We start from the raw sequence: 23,020 nt of genomic DNA on the forward strand, positions 1-23,020 counted from the left end.
TAAAGCTATTTCACTGCCCAAAGGGGAAAAAAGGATTGCAGTTAGGAATCAATTTCCAGATGCTGGAATCTACGTAGTCATTGACTAATTTGCATGCAAAATGTATAGCTGAAGAGGTAATGGCCAAAAAGCATACCAGTACTCTTAGCACTTGGGTATCTTTCCCTCCGAGCGAATCAAGATATTGTAACTTCTCGTCTTTCATATTGATAACTGCCAAGCACCAATGTATCTCTTTGTGGATAGGGACAAATATCTGATCACAATGACAAACCAATTTAAAATTCAAAGCAATGGCCAATCAAACAAAAATCATATGGAGGAAAACAAAAGGAGGGTGCACAATCAATTTACTTTGTCACACTCAATGAGGCCATATCCCAATTTTCTTTGGCTAGTCCATCTTCTGACAGATTTATAGTCATAGCCACCCTTTCCACTTATTATCTGAGCAATAACAATCAGATTAAGAAAAACAAAAAGGCATGAATAGTAGCACCAGAGAATGTGAAATGAGCTAAAATTATTCCTAGCAGAATTAGTAACAACATAAAGGGGGAAGGACCTAACTTTACCAAGGTTGAAGAAAAAAGTAGTATTACAAAAACCAACCTTTTTGTAGAAAAAGGTGTTGAAGAAATGGCATTTCAAGAACTTCTGTGGCTCCCGCTTTTCCCTCTCTTTCAGCAACTCAAGGTACACATTTATGACCTGCAAGAGAAGGCGCCTATGTATCAAGAAACTACACTTCCAGACATGCTATTGACACAAATGTATAAATGCAATACCAATAATTACCTCATCATTCAACCATGCACCTGGTCTAAGGCACAGTAAAAGTTCTCCTGTGATCTCAATATTTGAGTTATCATGAGTGACTAAGACCTTCCTCCTGCAGCACGACACCCTATTAATGTTATACCAACAAACACACCCATTTCTATTCACTAATAATATGTGTATTGAATCATACCGATTGGTATTAAATGCACGTTCAACCTGAGCCTTTTCCTCCTTCGAAAGAGGGACAAAGGGTTCTTGTGGTATAGCCTGAAAATATATAAATATAATACAACGATAGAAACCTTTAGAAACACTATTTGATCAGCATTTTAAAGCACATTCTAACTTTTACAGAGCAAACCAAAAAAGCTACTGAACAACCAAAAGAGCACCTAAATAACTATTTTCTATAACAATTTCTAGAGTAAGTGAAAAGAATTTCACCTCCACCGGTTTCTTGGCTGGCTGCAACGTTTGAAGAAAGCTCCGTTCCTTCTCTTTAAGCTCAATCTGGAAGTTCAGGTTCTTCAATTTCGAACTCCGCCTCTCAGCAGCCTCAAGCAACTTCTTGTATGCAGAAACATTATTCAACTCCACCACCTCCTGATTCAGAGACAAAGAATCCAACATCTTCTCTGCATTGTCCATCCTCAAATTCCCATTTGCCAAGTAGCCCGAAACCTGCGAAGATGAGGAAGGCAAGTGCTGCACCCCACGTTCCATAACCTCATTGGAATTATCCAAATCCAATACTTCCACATTGGGCACAACCTCAACTTCCTCTGTACTCGAATCTTCGGATACTCCAGCCTTCTCATTATCCGAATCCACTTCAATCACTTCATTTCCCTTCTCTTTTGTGAAGTACCGAAACGTTCGCATTGCGCTATCCTTAGCCTTATTGTAATTGTGACTCAAAATGTTACCCATTTCATCAAACAACTCCAGTTTTTTCAAAATCCCACCGGTCCTCAACTCCGATTTTCGATTTAAACCAGTCGAAACCCCGTAATTCAATATCCTACACGGCGCGTGGACTTCTCTACCGAACCGTGGAGTCACTGCCGGGTACCTAGAAAGCCTCGCAACACTGCTATTCGACGAAACCACTGGTCGCTCAGGGCTCTGGTGCATAGGTGAGAATCTGAGTCTCTTTGAAACGTGAAAATCGGAAGAATTCTGAGATGGGATTGCGCGATTGAAGCTCAAAAACTCGTCCTCACGCTTACGATTGCTCGTTCTGGCACCCATTGATGAAACTTAAACCCTAGAAATCGAAGACCCATTTAAGAAAATCCATTTTCGGAGTAACCCATCATCTCAAGTTTGAAAAATTTTAGGGTTTTGGTGAGGGGGAAATAGATGAGTGTGTGGTATAGTCAAAGTTAAAACCCTAGAAAACGACGCCAATTTTGGGTTCGGAAAATTAGGGTTTTGACGGGAGCTAAAATCGTGGAAGATTGGGAGCAACAAAGCGTGAATTTTGAGAAATTCAAGGGTCAAATTCGGAATTAAAAAAAAAATAGATTTTAAATCAAATCAGGGCTGGAAGGAAAATATAAAATCTTCGGGAAGAAAGAAAGAGAGGAGAAGAGAAGTGGGTTTTCTTTTCTGTCTCGGAAAAGAAAGAAATTTAAGAGAGAAAGGAAAGGCAATGATGGCTTCGTACTCGTACTTTTCCGATTGATGATGTTGTAAAATAAAAATACTAGAATAGCTTCAGGTTCAGGCAGACACGCGTACCTTCCTTAATTGTTCTTTGAAGCTGCTCAGGTTTTACATGGGGGGTCCCATTTTTTTTTCCTAACATATTGGCTTGCTGACTCAGATACACTTTTTAATTCTGTCTCTTTAATTGCCTTGTGTTGTTCTTTTTTTTCTTCAACTTTCTCTCTTTTTAATGTTTATTTTGACTTTTTTTTTTTTAAATTAGACATAGATTTAAAATTCATAAAAAAATTCCAACCGTTCAAGTTAAGATTTTTTATTCATTTTTGTTTGTTTAGTTTTGATATCATGGGAATATCAGAATTAATGATCTTAGCTTTATTTGACATAATTATCAACTCACCGTGTCATTATATTTTAAGAAAAATGGTTCTCAATTGATCCTATTATCTTTCAGGGTTAGCAATTTTTCATCCTAGTTAGAAAACAATTCTAATTATTAAATTAGTCTTTATCTTTATTGACCTAATAAAAGATTAAGCACTCCTAGTTAGTTGACAACCTTACTTGAACAGATCTATTCTAGAGCTCGTACCTCTGTGTCCTTTGGTCACAAGTACTCTTGGTTGGGAAAGCATAATCTAATTGGTTGAGGTCTTGAGAGAAATGTAAATGCAAATGTTTTTTTTTTTTTAATGGAAAGAGGGAAATGTAATTGTTGGTTGGTTTCTGCAAAATATAGTGTTAATTACTTTACAAGAGATTTGCTTCGATCCCATCAAAAAAGAAAAAAAAAAGTGTGAGAATTGCATTGAATTCTTTTCACAAATTATTATTATCTGATTATTTCTTCCTTCTATTTTTTATTTCTCAAAAGGAAGGTGATGAGTAGTAAGTAACTGTGAATTCATGTCATTATGTTGATCTAATTACAACTAGGATTTTAAAAAAAAAAGTATGGTTAGTAAGATTTGGAAAAAGTCAATAGTTTTATATCTCAATTGGTTTTTTTGTTGAGGGTTTAAATACTTCCTCAATTCCTTTCTATTGTAACTATCAAATTATTTATTTTATGAGATCGGCTAATAAATCCTCTTCTCATAATATGTAAGTCACAAAATTTTGTAGCCCGCCAAATATGAGAAGTGCACTCTATATTCATAAAACAGTTATTGAACCCTTTTTTTTTTGGAGAAAAAATGTTGGACCTAATTTAGCTTACCTCCTCACCACCTTCATCATCCCATGAGAAAACCCCATCTTTCACCTCCACAGCAATGCTACCATCAAAACCTGCCTCTCTCTCCACTGAAGACTCATCCAGTTCCCTACTTTTCATGAATCCATCCAACCTCCCAAGGGAGATCGTTGCTTGTGAAATTGAGATAAGAGACTGTGGGAAGTTCCGAATTGGCTCCTGCAGTATTTTAAAAATAGTTGTAGCTGTGAAAACTGTTCCAGCATCAAGAGGAATGCCCCAAAAAATTGCAACTGCAAATGCAAGAGCTGCTAATACAATTGGAGTACTCAGAGCACCACCATGTTGCAGAAGACTGAGTACATGAATTTGCCAATCCACCCAAACTCTGATTCACGAAAAGATTGTATTCTTTTACCAAAGTACTCCTCCCACGCTTGGAACTTGATCACACGCATATTATTGAGCATCTCATTTGTGGCCTTCATCCTTGAATCACGGTTTCTCACACATTGTACTGGAAAATGTTGTTCTTTCTAGTGCGCATCAATACAAAAGCCAAAACTACAACAACTCCAATCAATGCTGCAATCATACACACACCAAGATAGCCATAAAGAAGTGCTAAAGCAACACCAAGTTGTAATGGCATCAACCATATGGCATGAAGCTGCATCATCATATCAGATGACTGTTGAGCATCAACAGCCATGTAATTAACAATCTGGCCAACCCCATGAGCCTGCCGTGAGGAACATGATAATCTGAGCCCCTTCTTGTATAATGAGGTGATGAGGCTGGATCGAATGAGCATTCCTAGTTTCTGAGACTGGAAATTAAATTGGTGGGAACTAAGGACTTCAACTGTTTTTGCTATCAGGAGGATCAATACTAGATAGTATCCTTCATATGGGGAGCTTCTTTTCCCAGAGGTGAAGTCAACAAAACTTTGGATGAGGACGGGGCCAATGTACATGACTGCCAGCCTAACTATTGAAAGAAAACCAGTGAAAGCAATACCTTTCCAGAAGCACCTAAGTAATGTGGTGCGAACTGGATGGTTAGAGTTTTCTTCTGGCTTAGGCCAATTCATTTCAAAGAGCTCCGACATCCTTTCAGCCCGAAGATCGGATGGAAGTGAAGGTACTTCATCAATTTTAAGAGGGGATTGGTATCCCTTATTTAGTAATGGATTCATCCAAAGCCACGCCCCTCTAGAGAACAAAGAAGATGAAGCATAGCCACTCACATTGGAACTTGTTGAAATTGATTCATACAAGTGTGTTCCTGAATTCACACCTGATTCTGATGGTCTAATCACACTAATCCCAGATGATCCTCGCAAGGTCACAATAAATAAAAACGTGGATAATGGAAGGCTAACCAAGGAAAATATGTCATCCATTCTCAAAATAGGATCCAAGTTGCCTTTATAAATAGATATGAACCTAGTGATTGCTGAAACAGCTACTAAGCATGTAAGAAAAAAATTTGCCATCCAATAAATTCTAAGGAACATAGGATGCATAATAGCTTCAACTTTCTTCACATGTGCAAGCAGGATGATAATTGCTACATGGGTTACTGCTTGAGCTAACCGAAACATAATTTCTATAGGCTTCAATGGTGAACGAACACTTTGAGTGAAGGATAAGATAAATAGGACTGTGTCAAGTATTGCAAGCAGAGTTGTAAACAAAATAGATAATTTGTACCACAGGGTGATTCTGCAATGAGATTCACTCCCCAGAAGTGGTTTACTGATGGAGGAACTGGAATCTCCATTGGAGCTGAATCTAGAATAAAGCTTTTGGATTGATACCACCATAAGGGTAAGCAAGAACATGAAATCAATGGATGAAAACAGGACTCTTTGAGGACATGGAGATAAAAAGATGAATGTCAACCATTGAACGAAAACTAGAACAGGAGATGAATCATCTAGGGAACCAACAATGGAACTTGAACATGAAAGGGATGTGAACCTTGTAGCAGAAGACATTTTTCAAAGAAAAAAAAAAATACCCCAAATTTGATGCTCAGTCACTGACCTTCTTCAACCAGCTCTAAGAAGTACTTATATAACTTCTGTATTTCTTGGAAAGTGGAATTCATGAACCCAAATGACACCCGTTGAAATAGAAAGAAATACAAGAAAATAAGCAAAGAGTGTGAAATTTTTATGAAGGAAATCATGACCAGACAAAATCAGTTTACCCTTTATTGCATGGAGATCTGTGTCTCAACAAACTTGGTTGAAGCACCAAGCACGTAAAGTGTCGAAGTTTTTTTGTGTGAGATTTGGCAACAGATCAAAAAAGTTACAAATAATTCATGCAAGATGAGATTTATGTATAAACTGAAAAGTTAATGGCCTTTCCAAAAAAAGAAAAAGAAAAAATGGATTTGTAGATTACATTGGTAATGGTTCAAAATCTTATAAGAACAAGGAATTGTATTTTATATTTTTCAATTCAATACGTGGTTATACTTATATATATATATATATATTTGTTTTTTTTTTATAAACAGATTATACTTATATTAAACTATGCAACATGAACTGTGTTATTTTTTTACCTAAAAAAAATTTGGGATACCATGGGGAAGCGGTTTGGCGGCCTTGCCATGTGCAGTTGTTAATTTTTAGCATGGCATATAGTTTGAATCATGATGTACATGCAGACAAGGTATTAAATGTAGTATAAGAATATTTAGCACAAAAAAAAATGTAGTATAAGAATATTTTATGAAATGCTGATGCAGAGAACTGAGATAGACTTCAATTTTTTTTTTTTTCTTGATTATATGGTTGACAACAATAAAGAGCAAGAGAACAAAAAAAACAAAAAAAAACAAAACAAAAAAATGCTAACGAACGCCCTTAGAGCATTGGTTAATAATCAATTTAAGGAAATGTTGTATGGGAAAAGAAAAAAAAAATTAATGTTTTAACAGTTTTTTTCATTTTCCATAAAAGTGGTATAAAAATTTTCCTAAAATAAATTGTTATCCAATGCCCTAAAGGCACTCGTTAGCATGACCCAAAAATAAAACGTACTCTTTTTTTCTTATTCTTTTTCCAAACTATATTTCTTAGTTCTTCCCTACATCTTTCTCAAACTCTAATTTGTTGATTTGTTTAATAATTTTATTTTGTCTATCACAATGTCTCTTAGTATGTCCATATTGTTTACATTTATTACAAATAATATTTCCAACGTATGTATTATTTTTCTTATTATTTGATGACTCAGTAGTATTTAAAACTATTATGTCCCTTTTTTTTGTCATATCTAAAGGTGAATTTAAAATTTCTATGTTTTTAGTTAATTCTACTAAACTATTATTTTTGGTATATATCATAGATCTTTCAATTGATTTTAGTCTTTCATCAATTTTTTCCTTTAAACTATCATTTTTTTTTTAGGACTATTATTTGTCCATCCTTTGTTAACTAGTTCTACTAGAGTACTCATTTGTCTTTCTCTTTCTATATCTCCTTTTATATCTAATTTTTTATGTATAGTTTCTATCTTTACAATGATATTATTTTGCCTTTCAATTTTTTCTGACATCTCTTTTACTATGCATTTTCTTATCATTCCTTTTTCTTTGTTTTCATCAATTATGTCTAGGTTCTTCTTTTGCATTATTTCTATAGCACTAGGAATCTTTCGTTTGTCTTCCATACGTGTTGTTCTTTCCATTATTAGGTCATCTTTCTTATTATTACTCTTTTTTCTTTCTATGTCATCTTCTTCTTGCATTATTTCTATAGAACTACTTTCTTTCTCTACTTCTTTCATTCTTGACTTCTTTTGCACTATGTGACTATCTTCTTTACTATTTGTCAGAGTTGGTTTTAGTGTCTTTACATCATTTCTTTCATTAATTGTCTCTATTAGGTTATCTTTTTTACTTTTTTTTTTTTATATCTGTCATGTTTATAGATATGTTAATACTTATTAAGTTATTTTTTTTTGTCTATTATGCCAATTATCTATCATGGTTTTTGCTAAAGGTGATCTATGATGAGGTTCAAATTCTCTTTCTGTGTTTAATTTTGAATTTAAAGCTTTCATTCTTTCTAGTAGGTCCAAAAAACTATCATTTTTCCTTTCTATTTTAGTGTTTGTTATGGATTTTTCCACAGTTTTTAAAGATTCTAATTTTTATTTCCTGTCTAACAAACTATTATTGTGTCTATCAGTCTGTCAGTTGATTTTATCTCCTATTAATGTACTCCAATTATTTGTGATATTATTATAGTTATAATCATCTATACCACTATCAGAATCAGAATCTGTATCATCATAATCCATATTACTATTTAACCAATTAATATTGTCAATATCTCTTATACTATAACCTTCATCATAATCTATATCATCATAGTCCATGTTTGTAATTAGTGTGTACCTAGCCTAAGTGTCAACAAGCAAACAGATTGGGTTGAAGTGAATCTAAAAACTAACACATTAATTTTTATTCCTTCATCTGTCATCAAAAGGGGGTAAAGCAATTATAATCATCTATACCACTATCAGAATCAGAATCTGTATCATCATAATCCATATTACTATTTAACCAATTAATATTGTCAATATCTCTTATACTATAACCTTCATCATAATCTATATCATCATAGTCCATGTTTGTAATTAGTGTGTACCTAGCCTAAGTGTCAACAAGCAAACAGATTGGGTTGAAGTGAATCTAAAAACTAACACATTAATTTTTATTCCTTCATCTGTCATCAAAAGGGGGTAAAGCAAAACCATAAAGGGATTTCTTAAAATGATTTTAGAAGAAAGGTTTTTTATCAAACTAAAAATAGTTTCAAAACATATTCCATCATTATATATGTGAACATTGGGTATTTTGTAATTAATTATTAGCTTTTCTCCATTAGCCTGAGTTAATCTTTTAGACGATTTTTCATAATACTTTAAAGGTATTAGTCCTTCTTGTATACAATTCATGTCAGCACCTAAGTCTATTAAAGTAATTTCTGTCAAAGAAAACTCTTTATTATTTACTAAAGTGATTTCTGTATGCCATTTTAGAAAAATTACTCTGTCAATCAAACTCAAGAAATTCTATCTATTGTTATCATTTTTTGAAACGTCTTTTTCTAATGAAGAGGGGTCTATCATGGGTTTAGAAAATTCTTTTAAATTTATTATTTCTGCAATATTTTGTTCATCTATGTCTGTGGAATTATCTTATTTAATTTCTTTAATGAGATGGGTTCAAGTTACACATGGTGTAACTCCACAAGAGTTACACATTTTATACATAGTAGATTGCTAAGAAGTCTAATGGTTACAAAATCATTTTAATCAATGTCATCTTTAAAATTAATTGCTTTCCATATTAGCTAACCTAATTAACTTAAGAGAATATTATATTATTTTCCTTTCTACTTTCTTTCTCACTTCTAATTAATTCATCCCTAACTTTGCACAAGTGCCTATTCTCAACATTCTTAAGTTGCAGATTTTATTTTTCTTGCACAAGAAAGATAGCCTCTTCTTTTCATCATTCTTTGTTATTGTTAACTACAATGTATTAGATGCTTCTAAGAATCTTACAGTGACCCACCACTCAAATAATCTCTCTCTCTCTCTCTCTCTCTCTCTCTCTCTCTCTCTCTCCTTATCAATGTTTGTCATCTTGGCAAGTTCCGAAAAATTTGGTAACAATAGTATTCAATTGCTAAGCAACTAGCCGTTACTGCATATATCACCAGCCTCGAATAGAAACTTTAATGCTAAAGCTAGAGAAGTTTGGCCCATCTAGAGAATTCGCAATCAAAATGGTCGATCTAGTTCAACAAAGGAGGCGGGCAGAATTATCATTCCATGACGTTGAACTTGGACAGAAATGTGTCGTATCTATCTTAAAATAACAAAGAACATTGAAGTGGTGGGTCACTGCAAGATTCTTAGAAGCATCTAATACATTTTAGTTAACAATAACAAAGAATGACGAAAAGAGGAGGTTATCTTTCTTTTGCAAGAAAAATAAAATCTGCAACTTAAGAATGTTGAGAATAGGCACTTGTGCAAGGTTAGAGATGAATAAATTAGGAGAGAGAAAGAAAGTAGAAAAGAAAATAATATAATATTCTCTTAAATTAATTAGGTTAGCTAATATGAAAATCAATTAATTTTAAAGATGACATTGATTATAATGATTTTCTAATTATTAGATTTCTTAGAAATCTACGGTGTATAAAATAGAAACGTGTCGTATCTATCTTAAAATAACAAAGAACATTGAAGTGGTGGGTCACTGCAAGATTCTTAGAAGCATCTAATACATTTTAGTTAACAATAACAAAGAATGATGAAAAGAGGAGGTTATCTTTCTTTTGCAAGAAAAATAAAATCTGCAACTAAGAATGTTGAGAATAGGCACTTGTGCAAGGTTAGAGATGAATAAATTAGGAGAGAGAAAGAAAGTAGAAAAGAAAATAATATAATATTCTCTTAAATTAATTAGGTTAGCTAATATGAAAATCAATTAATTTTAAAGATGACATTGATTATAATGATTTTCTAACCATTAGATTTCTTAGAAATCTACAGTGTATAAAAGGTGTAACTCTTGTGGAGTTACACCCACTCAAGTATAACTTGAACCCATCTCTTCTTTAATTTCTTAGTTTACTATTTTTGTTTCTATCATTAAATCTTGTAGAGTTACTGGTTTTATGTTTGTTCCATCTTGTTTCATTTTTGTCTTTTCTTTCTTATCTTTTTCTTTCTTAGCTTTTTCTCCTTTTCCACATTTCATAACATGGTGTCCATATTTCCTACACTTAATATAAGCAATAGGTAAGTCTATAGAAGTTTTCAATTTTAGTAAATAGCATTATTTTTATCTTTTAGGTGATTAGGTAGCTAGATTATCTATCAATTTCATTATTATGTCTTTTTGTTTCCTTTTTCTTTTATTGACTTTGAGTGGGTTGGTTGATTTTAGTTCTTCCTTTTTCGTTACTTGGTCTATTTCTTTCTGTTTAACGTTAAACATTTCCATTAATTCCAGGGGCGTAGCCAGAAAATTTTACTTGGGGGGGCCGAATTGTAGTATTGATATATTAACCATAGTTGATATTGAATACAAAATTATTAACTTTGATATATTGTTATATTCTTAAATATTAATGAACATACAAAAATTATATAGTTTATTATAGACAAATACAAATACAAAAAAAAAAAAAAAAAAAAAAAACCAATAAAAGAACAGCTCACATCAAAATTATGCCCAACAATCTTTAATGGAATAAAAATTGCAAAACAAAAATGTGAACAAAAAAATCTTAAATACCCTTATGCATATCAACACACATATAGTGGCAGAAGAAAGAAACAAAAATAATACTAATGGTAAAATAACAATGATGGTTGATAAAAGAGAGAGAAAAGAAAATGCACTTGCATATTCACTTCTTCAAAGAGTCAAGAAGGTGATGTTGCACCAGGAAAAAAAAATGGATTAATAATTTTGGTTGAGATAGGAGTTTTTGTGTTGAGAAGAAAGAAAATGGGGCAATGGGCTGGCACTAGCGGCTATAACAAAGCTCCATAGGTACCAAAAGATGAAAAAAATTTGAAATTATGTTGGGAAATGGGTTGTCAATGATGCTAGAGAGTGAGTTATTCTCCATTGGATTAATTATAATTTTTTTGGACAATTGAGAAGATTAACTATTAGTCATTATCTTTTGGACTAACTATAAATCTTAGGAATAATTGGGGTGGAAAGGTGATAAAGTTTTGAACAATTGAGGATGCCAACTAAAAATCCATTGGACTAACTAGAAATCTTAGAAATAATTGGGGAGGCCGGTTCTAATTTTTTGGGAGGGCTATATCATATTACTAGTATAGTTGTAGGAGAAAAAATAAATTTTGGGAGAGCCATGGCCCCCCCAAGGAGCAATGTAGCTCCGCCCCTGATTAATTCATTTATTACATCTTTCTCAAATTCTAATTTGCTGATTTGTTTAACAATTTTATTATGTCTATCACATTATTTCTTAGTATGTTCATATTGTTTACATTTATGACAAATAGTATTTCTAGTGTGTTTGTTATTTTTCTCATTATCTGATGACTCAGTGGTATTTAAAACTATTATGTCTCTTTTTCTGTCTATCTAAAGGTGAATTTAAAATTTCAAAATTTGCAGTTAATTCTGCTAAACTATTATTTTGGATATATATCATAGATCTTTCAATTGATTTTAGTCTTTCATCAATTTTTTCCTTTAAACTATTGTTTTTCTTAGGACTGTTATTTGTCTATCCTTTGTTGACTAATTCTACTTGAGTGCTCCTTTGTCTTTCTTTTTCTATATCTCTTTTTATATCTAATTTCTTACGTACAGCTTCTATCTTTACAATGGTATCATTTTGTCTTTTAATTTTCTCTAACATCTCTTTTACTATGCCTTTTCTTATCATTCCTTTTTCTTTGTCTCCATCAATTATGTCTAGATTCTTCTTTTGCATTATTTCTATAGCACTAGAATTTTTTTTTCCTTTGTCTTCTATACGTGTTATTCTTTCTATTATTAGGCCATCTTTCTTATTATTACTCTTTTTTCTTTCTATGTCATCTTATTCTTACATTATTTCTATAGGACTACTTTCTTTCTCTACTTCTATCATTCCTGACTTCTTTTGCACTATGTGACTATCTTCTTTACTATCTGTCAGAGTTGTTTTTAGTATCTTTACGTTATTTCTTTCATCAATTGTCTCTATTAGGCTATCTTTTTTACTATTTTTTATATCTGTCATGTTTATAGATATCTTAGTACTTACTAAATTATTTTTTTGTCTATTATACCAATTATCTATCATGGTTTTTGCTAAAGATGATCTATGATGAGGTTCAATTTCTTATATTTTACTAATTTACTCTCCTTTTTTTTTCTTTTCTTTTTTATGGAAGGATTTACTTAGAAATACACTCATCATTTCACATGTTATTTGACTTATGGCGCTATTGGTAATCTTGAAATTGATTACTATCTAATAAGTCAGAAGCAAACCATGCACTATAAAGTGTCTTCGTCTGCTTTAACTGATGAATTTTGTCTTAAGGGAATTTGGATGGAAATGGAAGTCAATGAAATTGAGAGGAAGAGGCGGGCTCTCTCTCTCTCTCTCTCAAAATGTCGATTCTACACCGAATACATGAAATAAAAGTACAAATGAGGACCACAAGGTATCAAAAAAAAAAGACCACAAAAAAAGGGGCATAAGCAAGACCTCAGTGCTTAATAATCAATTTATTTGGTAGTAATATGTAAGGACCACAAATGGAATTTGAGTCTTCACAGATCACAGTCGAGCTCTGCCATATATGAGTTAATATTTGCTTCGTTCATAAGGTGATTCCACATTGACTCCTCTTGGAACTTGTCATTTAATAACACGAGAAGATGATGATTATTTTTACTAACAAAAAGACAGAGTCCTAGAGAGCTTGCACACACTATAACGTGTTCAAGTAACCACAACCGGGATTCTAGAAAGCTGTATGTGCATCTAGAATTGATTTGCATCTGTTGGAGAACGAGCATAGCATTAAACATAACATTTAAATATTTAATGTAATCAGACCCAGCCACAATACCGTAAATCAGCAATCAGATTGTTCAACTTGGGTTGTTTAACTTAATTACTCAAGCCGTAAGTACAACTTTTTAAAACTTCACTTAAGTTTTTACAGTTTTTAAAACTTCACTTAGGTTTTTACAGCGTTTTAAAACTTCACTTTTTTTTCTAAATACAATAAAAGTATACCTATATTTTTACCAATTTCAGTAACAGAAGGTTAATCTAAACGCGGGCTCAGTATGATACAAGCTTGATATGAATTGTGCTCACATTTCCACCAAATTTATCTACCCACAAATGATTGATCAGATTATAGTTCTTTCACCTTGAGTCTACTTTTTGTTTCCTTCTTTGGTTGAGATTTGAGAACTTGAATAAAAAATATTCAACATTTCTTTTTTTTGCTGAATAAAATTATTCAACATTAGTTCAGTCACATACAGCAGCGGCAGTGTTTTAAAGAGTGAGTTTCAGACATATTCCCGGACACAAGGTATCTCTGTAACAATACCAGCTTCTAGCCTGAAACAGATATTAAACTAAGAAATACTATTTTGACTGTTAAAGGATGCTTTGATTATTTGTATAATATCTACAAAATACAAAGTAATATATTGATTTCAACCAGCAGCCTAATTCTATAACGCGGTTAATTATGCCTGTGCTGCCCAAAACTTCAAAATGTAATACATAAAATAACATTAGCAAAGTCATTTCCGATTCTTGTGCTTGCACAACGAAGAGCCTCATCTAGTTGTGATTTTCATCTGAAACAATTAAAAATACAAAATTAGCAATTTGACCTTGAGTAAAGCATTTACATTATCACAGTTCAGATTAAACTACCCAGGTCATCTACCTTGTTACATTTCAGACAAGCTGCACAACAGCAGCCACACGTAAGGTCCCATTTTGGAGAAGATCAGCAAGCTCATCAAATAAAAGCGCTGTTCGCCAACCCCATCCCTTTGGAGCTTTTGGTAAAAGAGTGCCTGTTTGTTTGATGCTTCCAAACCCCATGACTTCCCGCTTTGATGGACAAATCAACTTAACAATGAAATGCATAAGAAACACAGAATTAGAACATGACAGTCATACAAATTATGTAAGACAAGCAGTGATTAAATTGACGGCAGTTTACTTGGATACCTGATAACGGGCAGTAACCTTTTCACGAGAGTCCACATACATATGAACCTGAAAGCAGATGGTTAAAGACTTAGTCTGGAGCTCTGCAAAGCACTAATTAAGAACTTCGTTTATGGTCTATATCAATCAAGACACTGACAAAATCTTTGGTGGCATTTGAAATTCACATTACCAATAGAACACAATAACAAAGGCGTTATTTTTTCTTTTTCTTTTTCATTTTTTGAGGAGAAGAAGAAATATTTTTCATTATTGCTATGAAAAACCATCTATTGCTCTGATAACCGGGAATATGGCTGACCTTTCTATGGGAATCCATTATCTCTGCCTTTCGACGGTGAAGAAATAAACCTAAATAGATAATATGAATTGCACTCAGTTAAGGCAATGAAATTTCTTATAACACTGATATTATAATAAAATAAAGAGTATCAAATTTCCATGGTATATCTTTACACTGCTTTAAACATTACCAAGTGTTCGCCGTCCCTGAGGGTCCTCATCATTAAAAGCCTGAACGCTAACCTAAAAATTCAAAGAGGGAAATTCATTCTGTATCAAACCATTGTGAATAGACAAAGCCTCATCATATATCTCAAGCTTATATATATATATATATATACACAAAACAATTAGTAGATATTTTAACACCTTCCATAAAGAACCAGCATAAAAGACTTCAGGAGAGTGCTTGACTTGACCATCACTGAGCCTGTGAACATCCTCAAATTGCACCCTGTAAATCCAGTAGAGAATTAACACAACACATATTTGAGACTTTCTTATGTTTAGCAGTCAACAATAAGAGGGAGTAGAGGAGGAGGTTGGACAGATATAATTAGTAAGCAAGCTTGTAATGCATATAGAATAGGATTGGGTGTCAACCGATCATAATGACTACCCATCAAAACTAGCAAATATGACACTAAGACTTGAGCAGCATGGACCTGTTACTATTTCCAAAATACATAAGTACAGAACAACCAAGCCACAACCAAAGAGAGATGCAAAAAGAGAAAACTGCTTTTTTTTTTTTATAGGTAAGTTACATACACACACAAGCCCAGTGAGATTTTAACCACACAACCTCACCCCCCCACCTTGCTCATACAAAGGGAGGAGGTGTCATTGAGCTAAAGCTCATTGCCATAGAGAAAACTGCTATATATTAGCAGTAGACCAAACTAACTTAACAATCCAATCTGACCAACTTGAGATGGAGACATGAGAGCAAGAAGAATCATGGAACAGCACCCTAAAAGGGATAATAAGACTCTGCTTTGCTGAGTCTAATAAGGCTCAGGTGTGGAGCCTTCCCGTGGACCAAAACTGCTCAAAAACTTTGACCTCTCTACGCTAAAAAAGAATCAGGAATAGTGGAAATCAGTTCACGTTCCACTTTCAAAGTCAGTCAAAACCAATTAATAGATTGTAGTTAACAAAACTTGATCAGAAAAAGATTCAACAGCAATACCTATTATCCTCAAAATGTGAGAATTATATAAAGAAATAGGAGGTGAAAATAAGTTATGCCAGTAACTGTATCCACAAGCTCACAATGTCTGCAGTATGTAGAAGCCACTCCCTCTGACATCTTTTAAAATATAAAACTACCATACAAAGCACGTCAATAGCAACTGAAAGCAAAATTTTGACTTACCCAAAGCGAAAAGGAGGAAAGTGACTTAAAGGTGTTTTCATATCCAAAGATATAGATGAACTATCTGCATTTTCCCACTCAACCCCAACAGCATTCTCTGGTGACTCAAGCATCTGCATTGGGATACTGCTTGTACTTGGCCCTGCAATGGAAGTTCCAGACATTCTGCTCTGCATATCAATTTCGTACCCCCTCTCTGTTTGATCTTCATGAACATTAGTTACATTACTCCCTCCTTGGCTTAGGCCAACCAAAGCTGTCAACCCATCTCCAGAAAGATCTCCACTGTGGTCAGGTCTTGCGTCTGAATCATCATTAGCAGGAGACTGCTGGCAGTTTCTGTTGCCCATGCCAAAAGGGACACGTGAAAAGACAAAACGTGTTGGAGGCCAAGCAGTTGCAGGCACAAATGTAGTTCCACGTCCAATACCTGCAAGCCCATCAATAGGCCCCCTAACATGCACACGTACTGGTCTAAAGAGGCCATTTGCTTCACCTTGAGCAGATTCAGCAACATATACATTCCCCACGTTTCCAAGAGACGTATTTTGATCATGCTCTTGCATGTAATATGCTGTGCTAGTGCCTCCATGTGAAAAACCATATGGCTGCCTACAATTGCATGCCATACTTGTGAGGCAGCAACTTCTGCATGTCTCCGCACCAATTTCTTGTACCCTTTGGCTTAAAAGCATCTACACAATAGACATATATTAAACAAAATATAAATTTCTCAAACAAAAGCACAGAAACAATGTGTAATCATAAATGCTTGTATCGGGAAAAGATGTCCAAACTTCCAGTGGTGGGCAATTGCAGAAGGGCACTGTAGCCACTCTGCTAGCTCACATAGTGATCCTCCTAAACTGAATCAGCCAATCCATACAAATTATGGCATCCTCAATTTCTTTTGAAAATCCCATACATGAGTAAATGACTAGGAGAATCACCATTGTAAAAAACTAGGTCACACCATGTTTGTGTGTCACATCCAAAGGGACAACACTGTCACAGGAAGCATGGACTCTTCAAATCCCCCAATGTCATAAGCATTTTTATAAGGCACTGGGTATAGAAAATTAAAGAACAAGACCCAGGATCATACCTGTAGCCAAAGACCGTCATTTACAGCTTTGCAAGGAAAACCCAATTCTTCAAGTTGCTTTCTCACATTTAAAAGGGCCTCAAAAGACATGTTGCTATATAAAAGAGAACCCCCTTCAAATATATTAACGAACGCATCATATTCCTCCCCATGGACCCCAAAATTTCCTTTAGCATAACCCTTTAGTTGTCTCTTGCCCACAACCCTGCCACCCCATGAAAGAGAAGGCATGCCACATCTTCCCCAATCATTCATCATGAGCCCGTTACTGGAAGAGTTCATTGTAGAGCATTGCCTTGATTGGTCCCTGGCATGCCAGCTATTGTTATTCAGATGGTAGCAAGAGCCTTCTTCAGATGGCCCTTCCATAGCCATTCCAGTGGTCCCCAGTCCACCTGCTCTAACACCTGTTGACACTTCGACAAAGGAGCATGAGGCTCTATATCCATCTATATCTGCCAATGAGGGACTCAATGATGAAGGCCCTTCCATGTTGCAGGGGTATCTTGGCTCCATGTTCAAATGAGAGTATGCAGCCTCTTGCACCTGTTGGCTAGAATTGGAAACCCCTGTTTGACAATCAACCACACAATCTGCAAGCTCTACCAGAAGATTATGAGCAGCATCATGGCCTTCAACGTCATCTTTTAAACTCAAGTGTCCTAGTTCAGATTCCAACATTTTATTAGCGCAGCTATCCATAAAATTTTTTCCCTGTGCTTGAGGAGAATCAGAGTGACTATCCATTCCAGTCTCAGACCCACAACTTCCTTGTTCAGAATGTTCTGCCTTGCAATGGGCAACTTTGTCAAGGAATGTGCATAATGCCAGTTCAAACCTTGAAAAAAATAAAAAATAAAAAAGCTGTTATCCATCTTTAAAGAAACTCAAGCTGAGAGACACAAACCTCAGAGGTTGTCAATTCCCCTTACCGTTTCTCTTCACTAGGTACCCACAATTCATCTGAGGTTAACAATGCATGCAAGGTTTGTGAAGAAAGTTTAGGAAGCACCTATGCATGACAGGAAAATGCAGATAGTAAGTTCGACTGAACCAAAACCAGAAACATTTACTAAACTATGAAGTTGCAATCCAAATCATATGAATAGATTTTCAATCATGCTTTCAGATGTGGACAAAGAAAAAAAAAAGTTTTTCTAATAAAATAGGTAGAAAAGAATTCCTGCGGTTCAAACAAACAAAAACAAAAATAAAAGTTGCATAGGAGCAGATAAATGTCCTAGATTCCTCAAAAAAAAAAATCTTAAAATTAAAAGAGTATATCACACGATGTGAACACAAGAGATGCATTCTTTATCAAATTTCAACTTCATGTTTAATGACACTTAATGTCAGCCCAAAAGATTTTTTCAAAGACAAAGTATACTTCCTTGTCTTTCCTTCCCACATCTACCAGTTTCATATTTGTTAATATTGTCATATGTTGTCCCAAGTTAAAAGGAGACAAAAAGGAATAGCTACCCAAAACTCACATGCTGCAACAGCATGATTATCTTTATTTAATACCTCTTTCAACTCCATGGCACCACTTTGACAAAGGTAGCCCCAGCAAGCATTTCTCACCCGCTCTCCGTGTATGCCATAGTCTTGGCTCTCTGCAAAAACCTGAATTACAGGTCAATAATGTCAATAATTCAAAGAGGCTGATAGCATATAGTTGCATTAGGTAGTAAAAAGAGGCTGCATGAGCATCTTGAACCTGATATGCTAAGAAGTTGGAAGTCCATAATTCGGATATAATAAAGTCTGTGCATATTGCACACAAATCCTGCATGGAAAAACATCAACTTTTAATCAAAATGCACTGCTTTCAAAAGAAAAGGATTAAAGTAGAATGATCCACCCGGAACGTGGAATCTTTGGTATGCAATGAGGATGAAAGATTCAGTACTGCCCGTTATAAAGAACATACTACCTGAAGGTCAAGGAAGGAAGCAGCAGCTAGGACTCGAAATGCATTATTATCAGTAAGCTTAGGATGGTGTCCATACAGATATGCCAAAGCCGTTGCAATTGCTTCGCCATTAACATTTTTATCATCTACATGCAAGGTCACAACTGGAGCATTGGCTTCTTTCCAATGACCATGAAGCATATTCCTACCAGAAACATGAGATGTCAGAATATGAAGTCGCCAAGCGTAACTTGTAAGCATTAGCACTTAATAGACCACTATAAATAAAATAAATCAGAAAAATTTCCGTAAGTGAAATTATTTTCCCCTAAATTCTCATCAATATGCAAACTGGTGCATTTTTCCTTTTTACTAAATTCATAAAGGGGAGGGGGATAATGAAATACTGAATTCTTCAAGGTGTGTGAATACTTCAGTCTTCTACTGGATGCTAATTGCCAGTACAACAAGCCATAATTCCTGGAATCATCCCACTAAATCCATTTCTTTTCTACAACCTATTTATCCTTGTTTCTTCTCTTTCATCTAATTTTCTTTTACACCATTTCTCAAGCATTACATCCTAAAACATAGTCATACTTGTAGAAGCCTCCGGTACCACGGGTTAATTACAATTTACCCACCTACCTAAGGTTTGGGTCAAATTCGATTCACCAACCTATGGTTTAAAAAGTTGCCACTTTCCTACCTAAGTTTTAATTTTGTTTGTTTTTTACACATGAATTTAATTATTCAGATTGTAATAAGTTGCCAAGAGCCTTGTAGCTCAAGGACATTGCCTGATCTCTCTAATTAGGAGGAATTCGAAATAAAAAAAATTGTAATAAGTTTTCTATTTTGTTTTCTAGACCTAATTTTCAAAGAATGTGATTTAAACATGTGACTCTCAGTGATTTTGAGCTAATTTTGCACAGCAATGTGACCTTAGGTAGGTTTAGATATAAATGCAACTTTTTAAACCATAAATTGGCAAATCAAATTTGGCTCAAACTACAAGTAGGTAAAGTGTGATTAGCCTTCTGCTCAATTGAAAAGCATAGAGAATGCTAAAACTTAATAAATTAATGATTACAATATCAATTTAGAATGAAAAGCAAACACAATTTGTATGCATTTGCAGTATACTAACACAGCTTAGATTGTTCGCTTAATTTCTATCTAGCTAGGCTAAAATACTTCTTTTTAAAAGTAATAATTTTATTAGAGCTACGCTAAAATACCATTTACACTTCTTCTAAATTGATCCTGTCCCGTTACGATGAAAACTTGCATTTTTAAAGCCACAAGTATTATAACAATATCATAGTAACCTTTTGCCAACATCCATTAGAATTTTACCATCGAACCACACATAAACGACGCCATCTTGGACAAAAAAAATAGAAGAAAAACATCGTTTTTTGGCTGTTTAGCAACGAAAATGTGATGGAACATAATAAAATGGGCACATTATCATCATTACAATAGTTTAGCATACGTAAATTGCAAGTTTTGAAAGCCACAGGACCCAATTAGAAGTGACCCCAAACTTAAAGGGTGTAAAGTGCATTTCAACCAAATAGCTTAACTCCCAAACATTCAATAGCAACAATCCACACACACACACACACACACACACACACACACACACATATATATCAATAAAAAATTTAAATTGCCTAGAATAAATTGAATAATAGAATTACATTTCAACTAAATTAACAAAAAACCTAAAAGTTTCACACATTTGTCTCAAATTACCAAAAGGCCAGCCAAATTCGCATAAATTACGATCAACATGGTGGAGAGAGTTGGGAACCTAAACAGTTTTCACTCACGTTTGTCTTTCCAATTTCAAAAAATTTACAAGCAGCGAATCGAATTGCCATAAGAAATTGCAAAAATTACAATCATACCTGAAGTAGGAGCTGCGAGAGAGGATCAGACGGTGGAGGTGGTAGGTGGAGCCCATGGCGTTGACGACGATATCGGAGAACGAGCCGGAGTTGAAGCCCTCCATCTGAATATGGTCGCAGAGGGAGGTGAGGTTGCAATCCAGTGCGCGGAGCTCCACGCTGCTCCGGTCGTTGTCGGAGTGCTGCTGCTGCGACTGTGACTGCGATTGTGAGTGTGAGTGGGAATGCGAGGGCGGGATCGTCATTTTCATCTGGGGTCCGTAGGACCGGGTTTTCGGGTACTGGGGCTCCATTCGGGTTGGGATTTTGGTTTTGAAGAAGGGGAGGGAAGGAAATGGAAGGGAGCGTTGGTGGTGGTTTTTGGATCAGAGAGTCATCGGTGAAGAAAGAAAAGTCTATAATTGGTTACGTGTGTATGGGGCTGTTAACTTTTTATACGCTGTCTGGAAAGCATAAATACATTGCAGATAAACGGTGCGTTTTGATGGGATTTTTTGGATTAAAGTAAAGATAGTTTTTGAATTTTTCTTTAGTTTTCCAGTATCTCCAAGGAAAAATAAATAATAATAAAAAAGTTCAAAAAGAAAAATTATCGCTTAATTTCCTTTATTTAGTTTGGTATGAGATAAAAGTTGTTTTTCTTCTTATGCCAAACTAAATAAGGAAAGTCAAATGATAGATTTTCAATCTATTTTAAGGTTGTTATCAAGTATAGAAAAATGGACAAAGTTTAGCTACAAACTCACTTAATAAAATAAATATTACTGCATATTTTGAAAATCTAACCTTTGAATTACATGTTCTTTACGCTCTTAATGCATATGTCAATTTTTGTATCAATCGGATATCATTTACTATATAATCTATAATCTTATATTTTATGTATAATTTTAAATTACAAAAACTTGCAATTTAAAAATTTATTGATGACATAGTTATTGATCTTTAATTTTCTTGAAATTTTGCAAATATGGAGGATATAACAATGGTAGATTTGTCAAAATTCACCTTCAATAAAAAGATATTGAATGAGTTTGTAGCCTAAGGCTACAATCGATTTTGTAGCTAAACTTTGTCATAGAAAAATTTGATAATTTTTTGCAAAATGTTTTTTTTTTTTTAAATATTTATTTTTCATAAATATTAATGTCAAACAAATGAAGACTAACTTATAACTTCTTCTTTTTTGGCAAAATTATAGACTACACTTCCATATATAAGGCAATTGCTAAATCCCTAGTAATTTTGTCTTATAATATATAATATTGTACTTATATAGTAATTTTAAGTAAACTATTTCTATTTATAAATAATAAAAAAGTAATAAAATAAATGTATTTCTTTTTCTATTTTGATTTCAGTTAAAATAACTACTATAGATTTCTGTTAAAATAATTGATAAAGTTTCTTGTAGTTGAAATTTTAATCTTCCACGAGACACAAATTTGTCATCGGCTGACCTAGTGCTTGAATTTGATGACTTTCAACTTGGATACCTTCGAGTAGGGTCGTTTTGTGAAATCCAAATGTAAGTTTGACAATTCTAAGAGAAATTCTGATGCTACAATCAAAATCACAACTTTATCCACAACTCGCCTAGGTGGTGAGTTGTAGTTGGTGGAGGGGTGATAGTGGGTCTATATGAGGACACTTCTCCACCAACCACAACTCACCACATAGGTAAGTTGTAATTGGTAGAGGAGTGATGGTGGGTCTATGTAGGGACACTCCTTCACTAACCAGAACTCACCATATAGGCAAGTTGTGGTTTTGGATACGACACTAGAATTTTTTCAATTCTAGATTAATATACCTAAAATATAGGAATAAAATTAAAACATTTAGCAAATAGCAGATGTTTTGCACAAGAGAAAAATACACGGGAATGGAACTGAAACATTTTCAAAAACTCATGTTTTTTCAATTGATTTTTTTTTTTAAAAATGAAGTTTTAAATTTGAAACCACACCCAAAAAAAAA

At 34.1% G+C, this 23,020-nt stretch overlaps 3 protein-coding genes across 4 annotated transcripts in view; all 3 read right to left on the reverse strand.

Moving 5' to 3' along the window:
• The window catches only part of LOC111988505 (ABC transporter C family member 14-like), a 9,162-nt gene extending 3,511 nt beyond the window's left edge, over positions 1–5,651 (reverse strand). The window contains 1 exon segment of the mRNA XM_065780323.1: positions 4,159–5,651. Within this exon segment, the coding sequence (XP_065636395.1) occupies positions 4,159–5,651 (1,493 nt within the window).
• Positions 11–2,518, reverse strand: LOC136070410 (ubiquitin-like-specific protease ESD4). Its single transcript, XM_065780315.1, has 6 exons — positions 1,228–2,518; positions 974–1,050; positions 799–892; positions 613–711; positions 355–447; positions 11–256 (listed from the first exon to the last, which is right to left on the reverse strand). The coding sequence occupies exons 1-6, from the start codon at positions 2,032–2,034 to the stop codon at positions 11–13; spliced, it is 1,416 nt and encodes a 471-aa protein (XP_065636387.1). The 5' UTR covers positions 2,035–2,518.
• An 8,237-nt stretch (positions 5,652–13,888) lies between the features above and the next one.
• LOC111988508 (uncharacterized) lies at positions 13,889–21,474 on the reverse strand. Of its 2 annotated transcripts, XM_024020310.2 has the most exons (13): positions 21,041–21,474; positions 19,146–19,329; positions 18,930–18,998; positions 18,737–18,835; positions 18,142–18,221; positions 17,210–18,047; positions 16,105–16,799; positions 15,096–15,180; positions 14,918–14,969; positions 14,746–14,795; positions 14,445–14,492; positions 14,155–14,342; positions 13,889–14,062 (listed from the first exon to the last, which is right to left on the reverse strand). In XM_024020310.2, exons 1-12 carry the CDS (start codon positions 21,331–21,333, stop codon positions 14,166–14,168), a joined length of 2,670 nt encoding a protein of 889 aa, XP_023876078.2. In that variant the 5' UTR covers positions 21,334–21,474; the 3' UTR covers positions 13,889–14,062; positions 14,155–14,165. The 2 variants fall into 2 exon arrangements, with proteins under 2 accessions (XP_023876078.2, XP_065636388.1); XM_065780316.1 differs by lacking the exons at positions 19,146–19,329; positions 21,041–21,474 and having other exon boundaries at positions 18,737–18,825; positions 18,930–18,958.
• Between the last annotated feature and the right edge of the window lie 1,546 nt (positions 21,475–23,020).

The sequence above is a fragment of the Quercus suber genome, unplaced genomic scaffold (genome assembly GCF_002906115.3).
Source record: "Quercus suber isolate HL8 unplaced genomic scaffold, Cork oak 2.0 scaffold_232, whole genome shotgun sequence".
Classification (NCBI taxonomy): Eukaryota; Viridiplantae; Streptophyta; class Magnoliopsida; order Fagales; family Fagaceae; genus Quercus; species Quercus suber.

Coding starts and splice junctions, on each gene's coding strand:
- LOC136070410 (XM_065780315.1), bottom strand. CDS start 2,034: ATGGGTGCCAGAACGAGCAATCGTAAGCGTGAGGACGAGTTTTTGAGC. Junction 1,051..1,227: donor CAGCCAAGAAACCGGTGGAG/GTGAAATTCTTT, acceptor ATATATTTTCAG/GCTATACCACAAGAACCCTT. Junction 257..354: donor GCCTCATTGAGTGTGACAAA/GTAAATTGATTG, acceptor CATTGTGATCAG/ATATTTGTCCCTATCCACAA.
- LOC111988508 (XM_024020310.2), bottom strand. CDS start 21,333: ATGGAGCCCCAGTACCCGAAAACCCGGTCCTACGGACCCCAGATGAAA. Junction 18,999..19,145: donor CTTCCTTCCTTGACCTTCAG/GTAGTATGTTCT, acceptor TTTTCCATGCAG/GATTTGTGTGCAATATGCAC. Junction 15,181..16,104: donor TTTCCTCCTTTTCGCTTTGG/GTAAGTCAAAAT, acceptor CTGGATTTACAG/GGTGCAATTTGAGGATGTTC.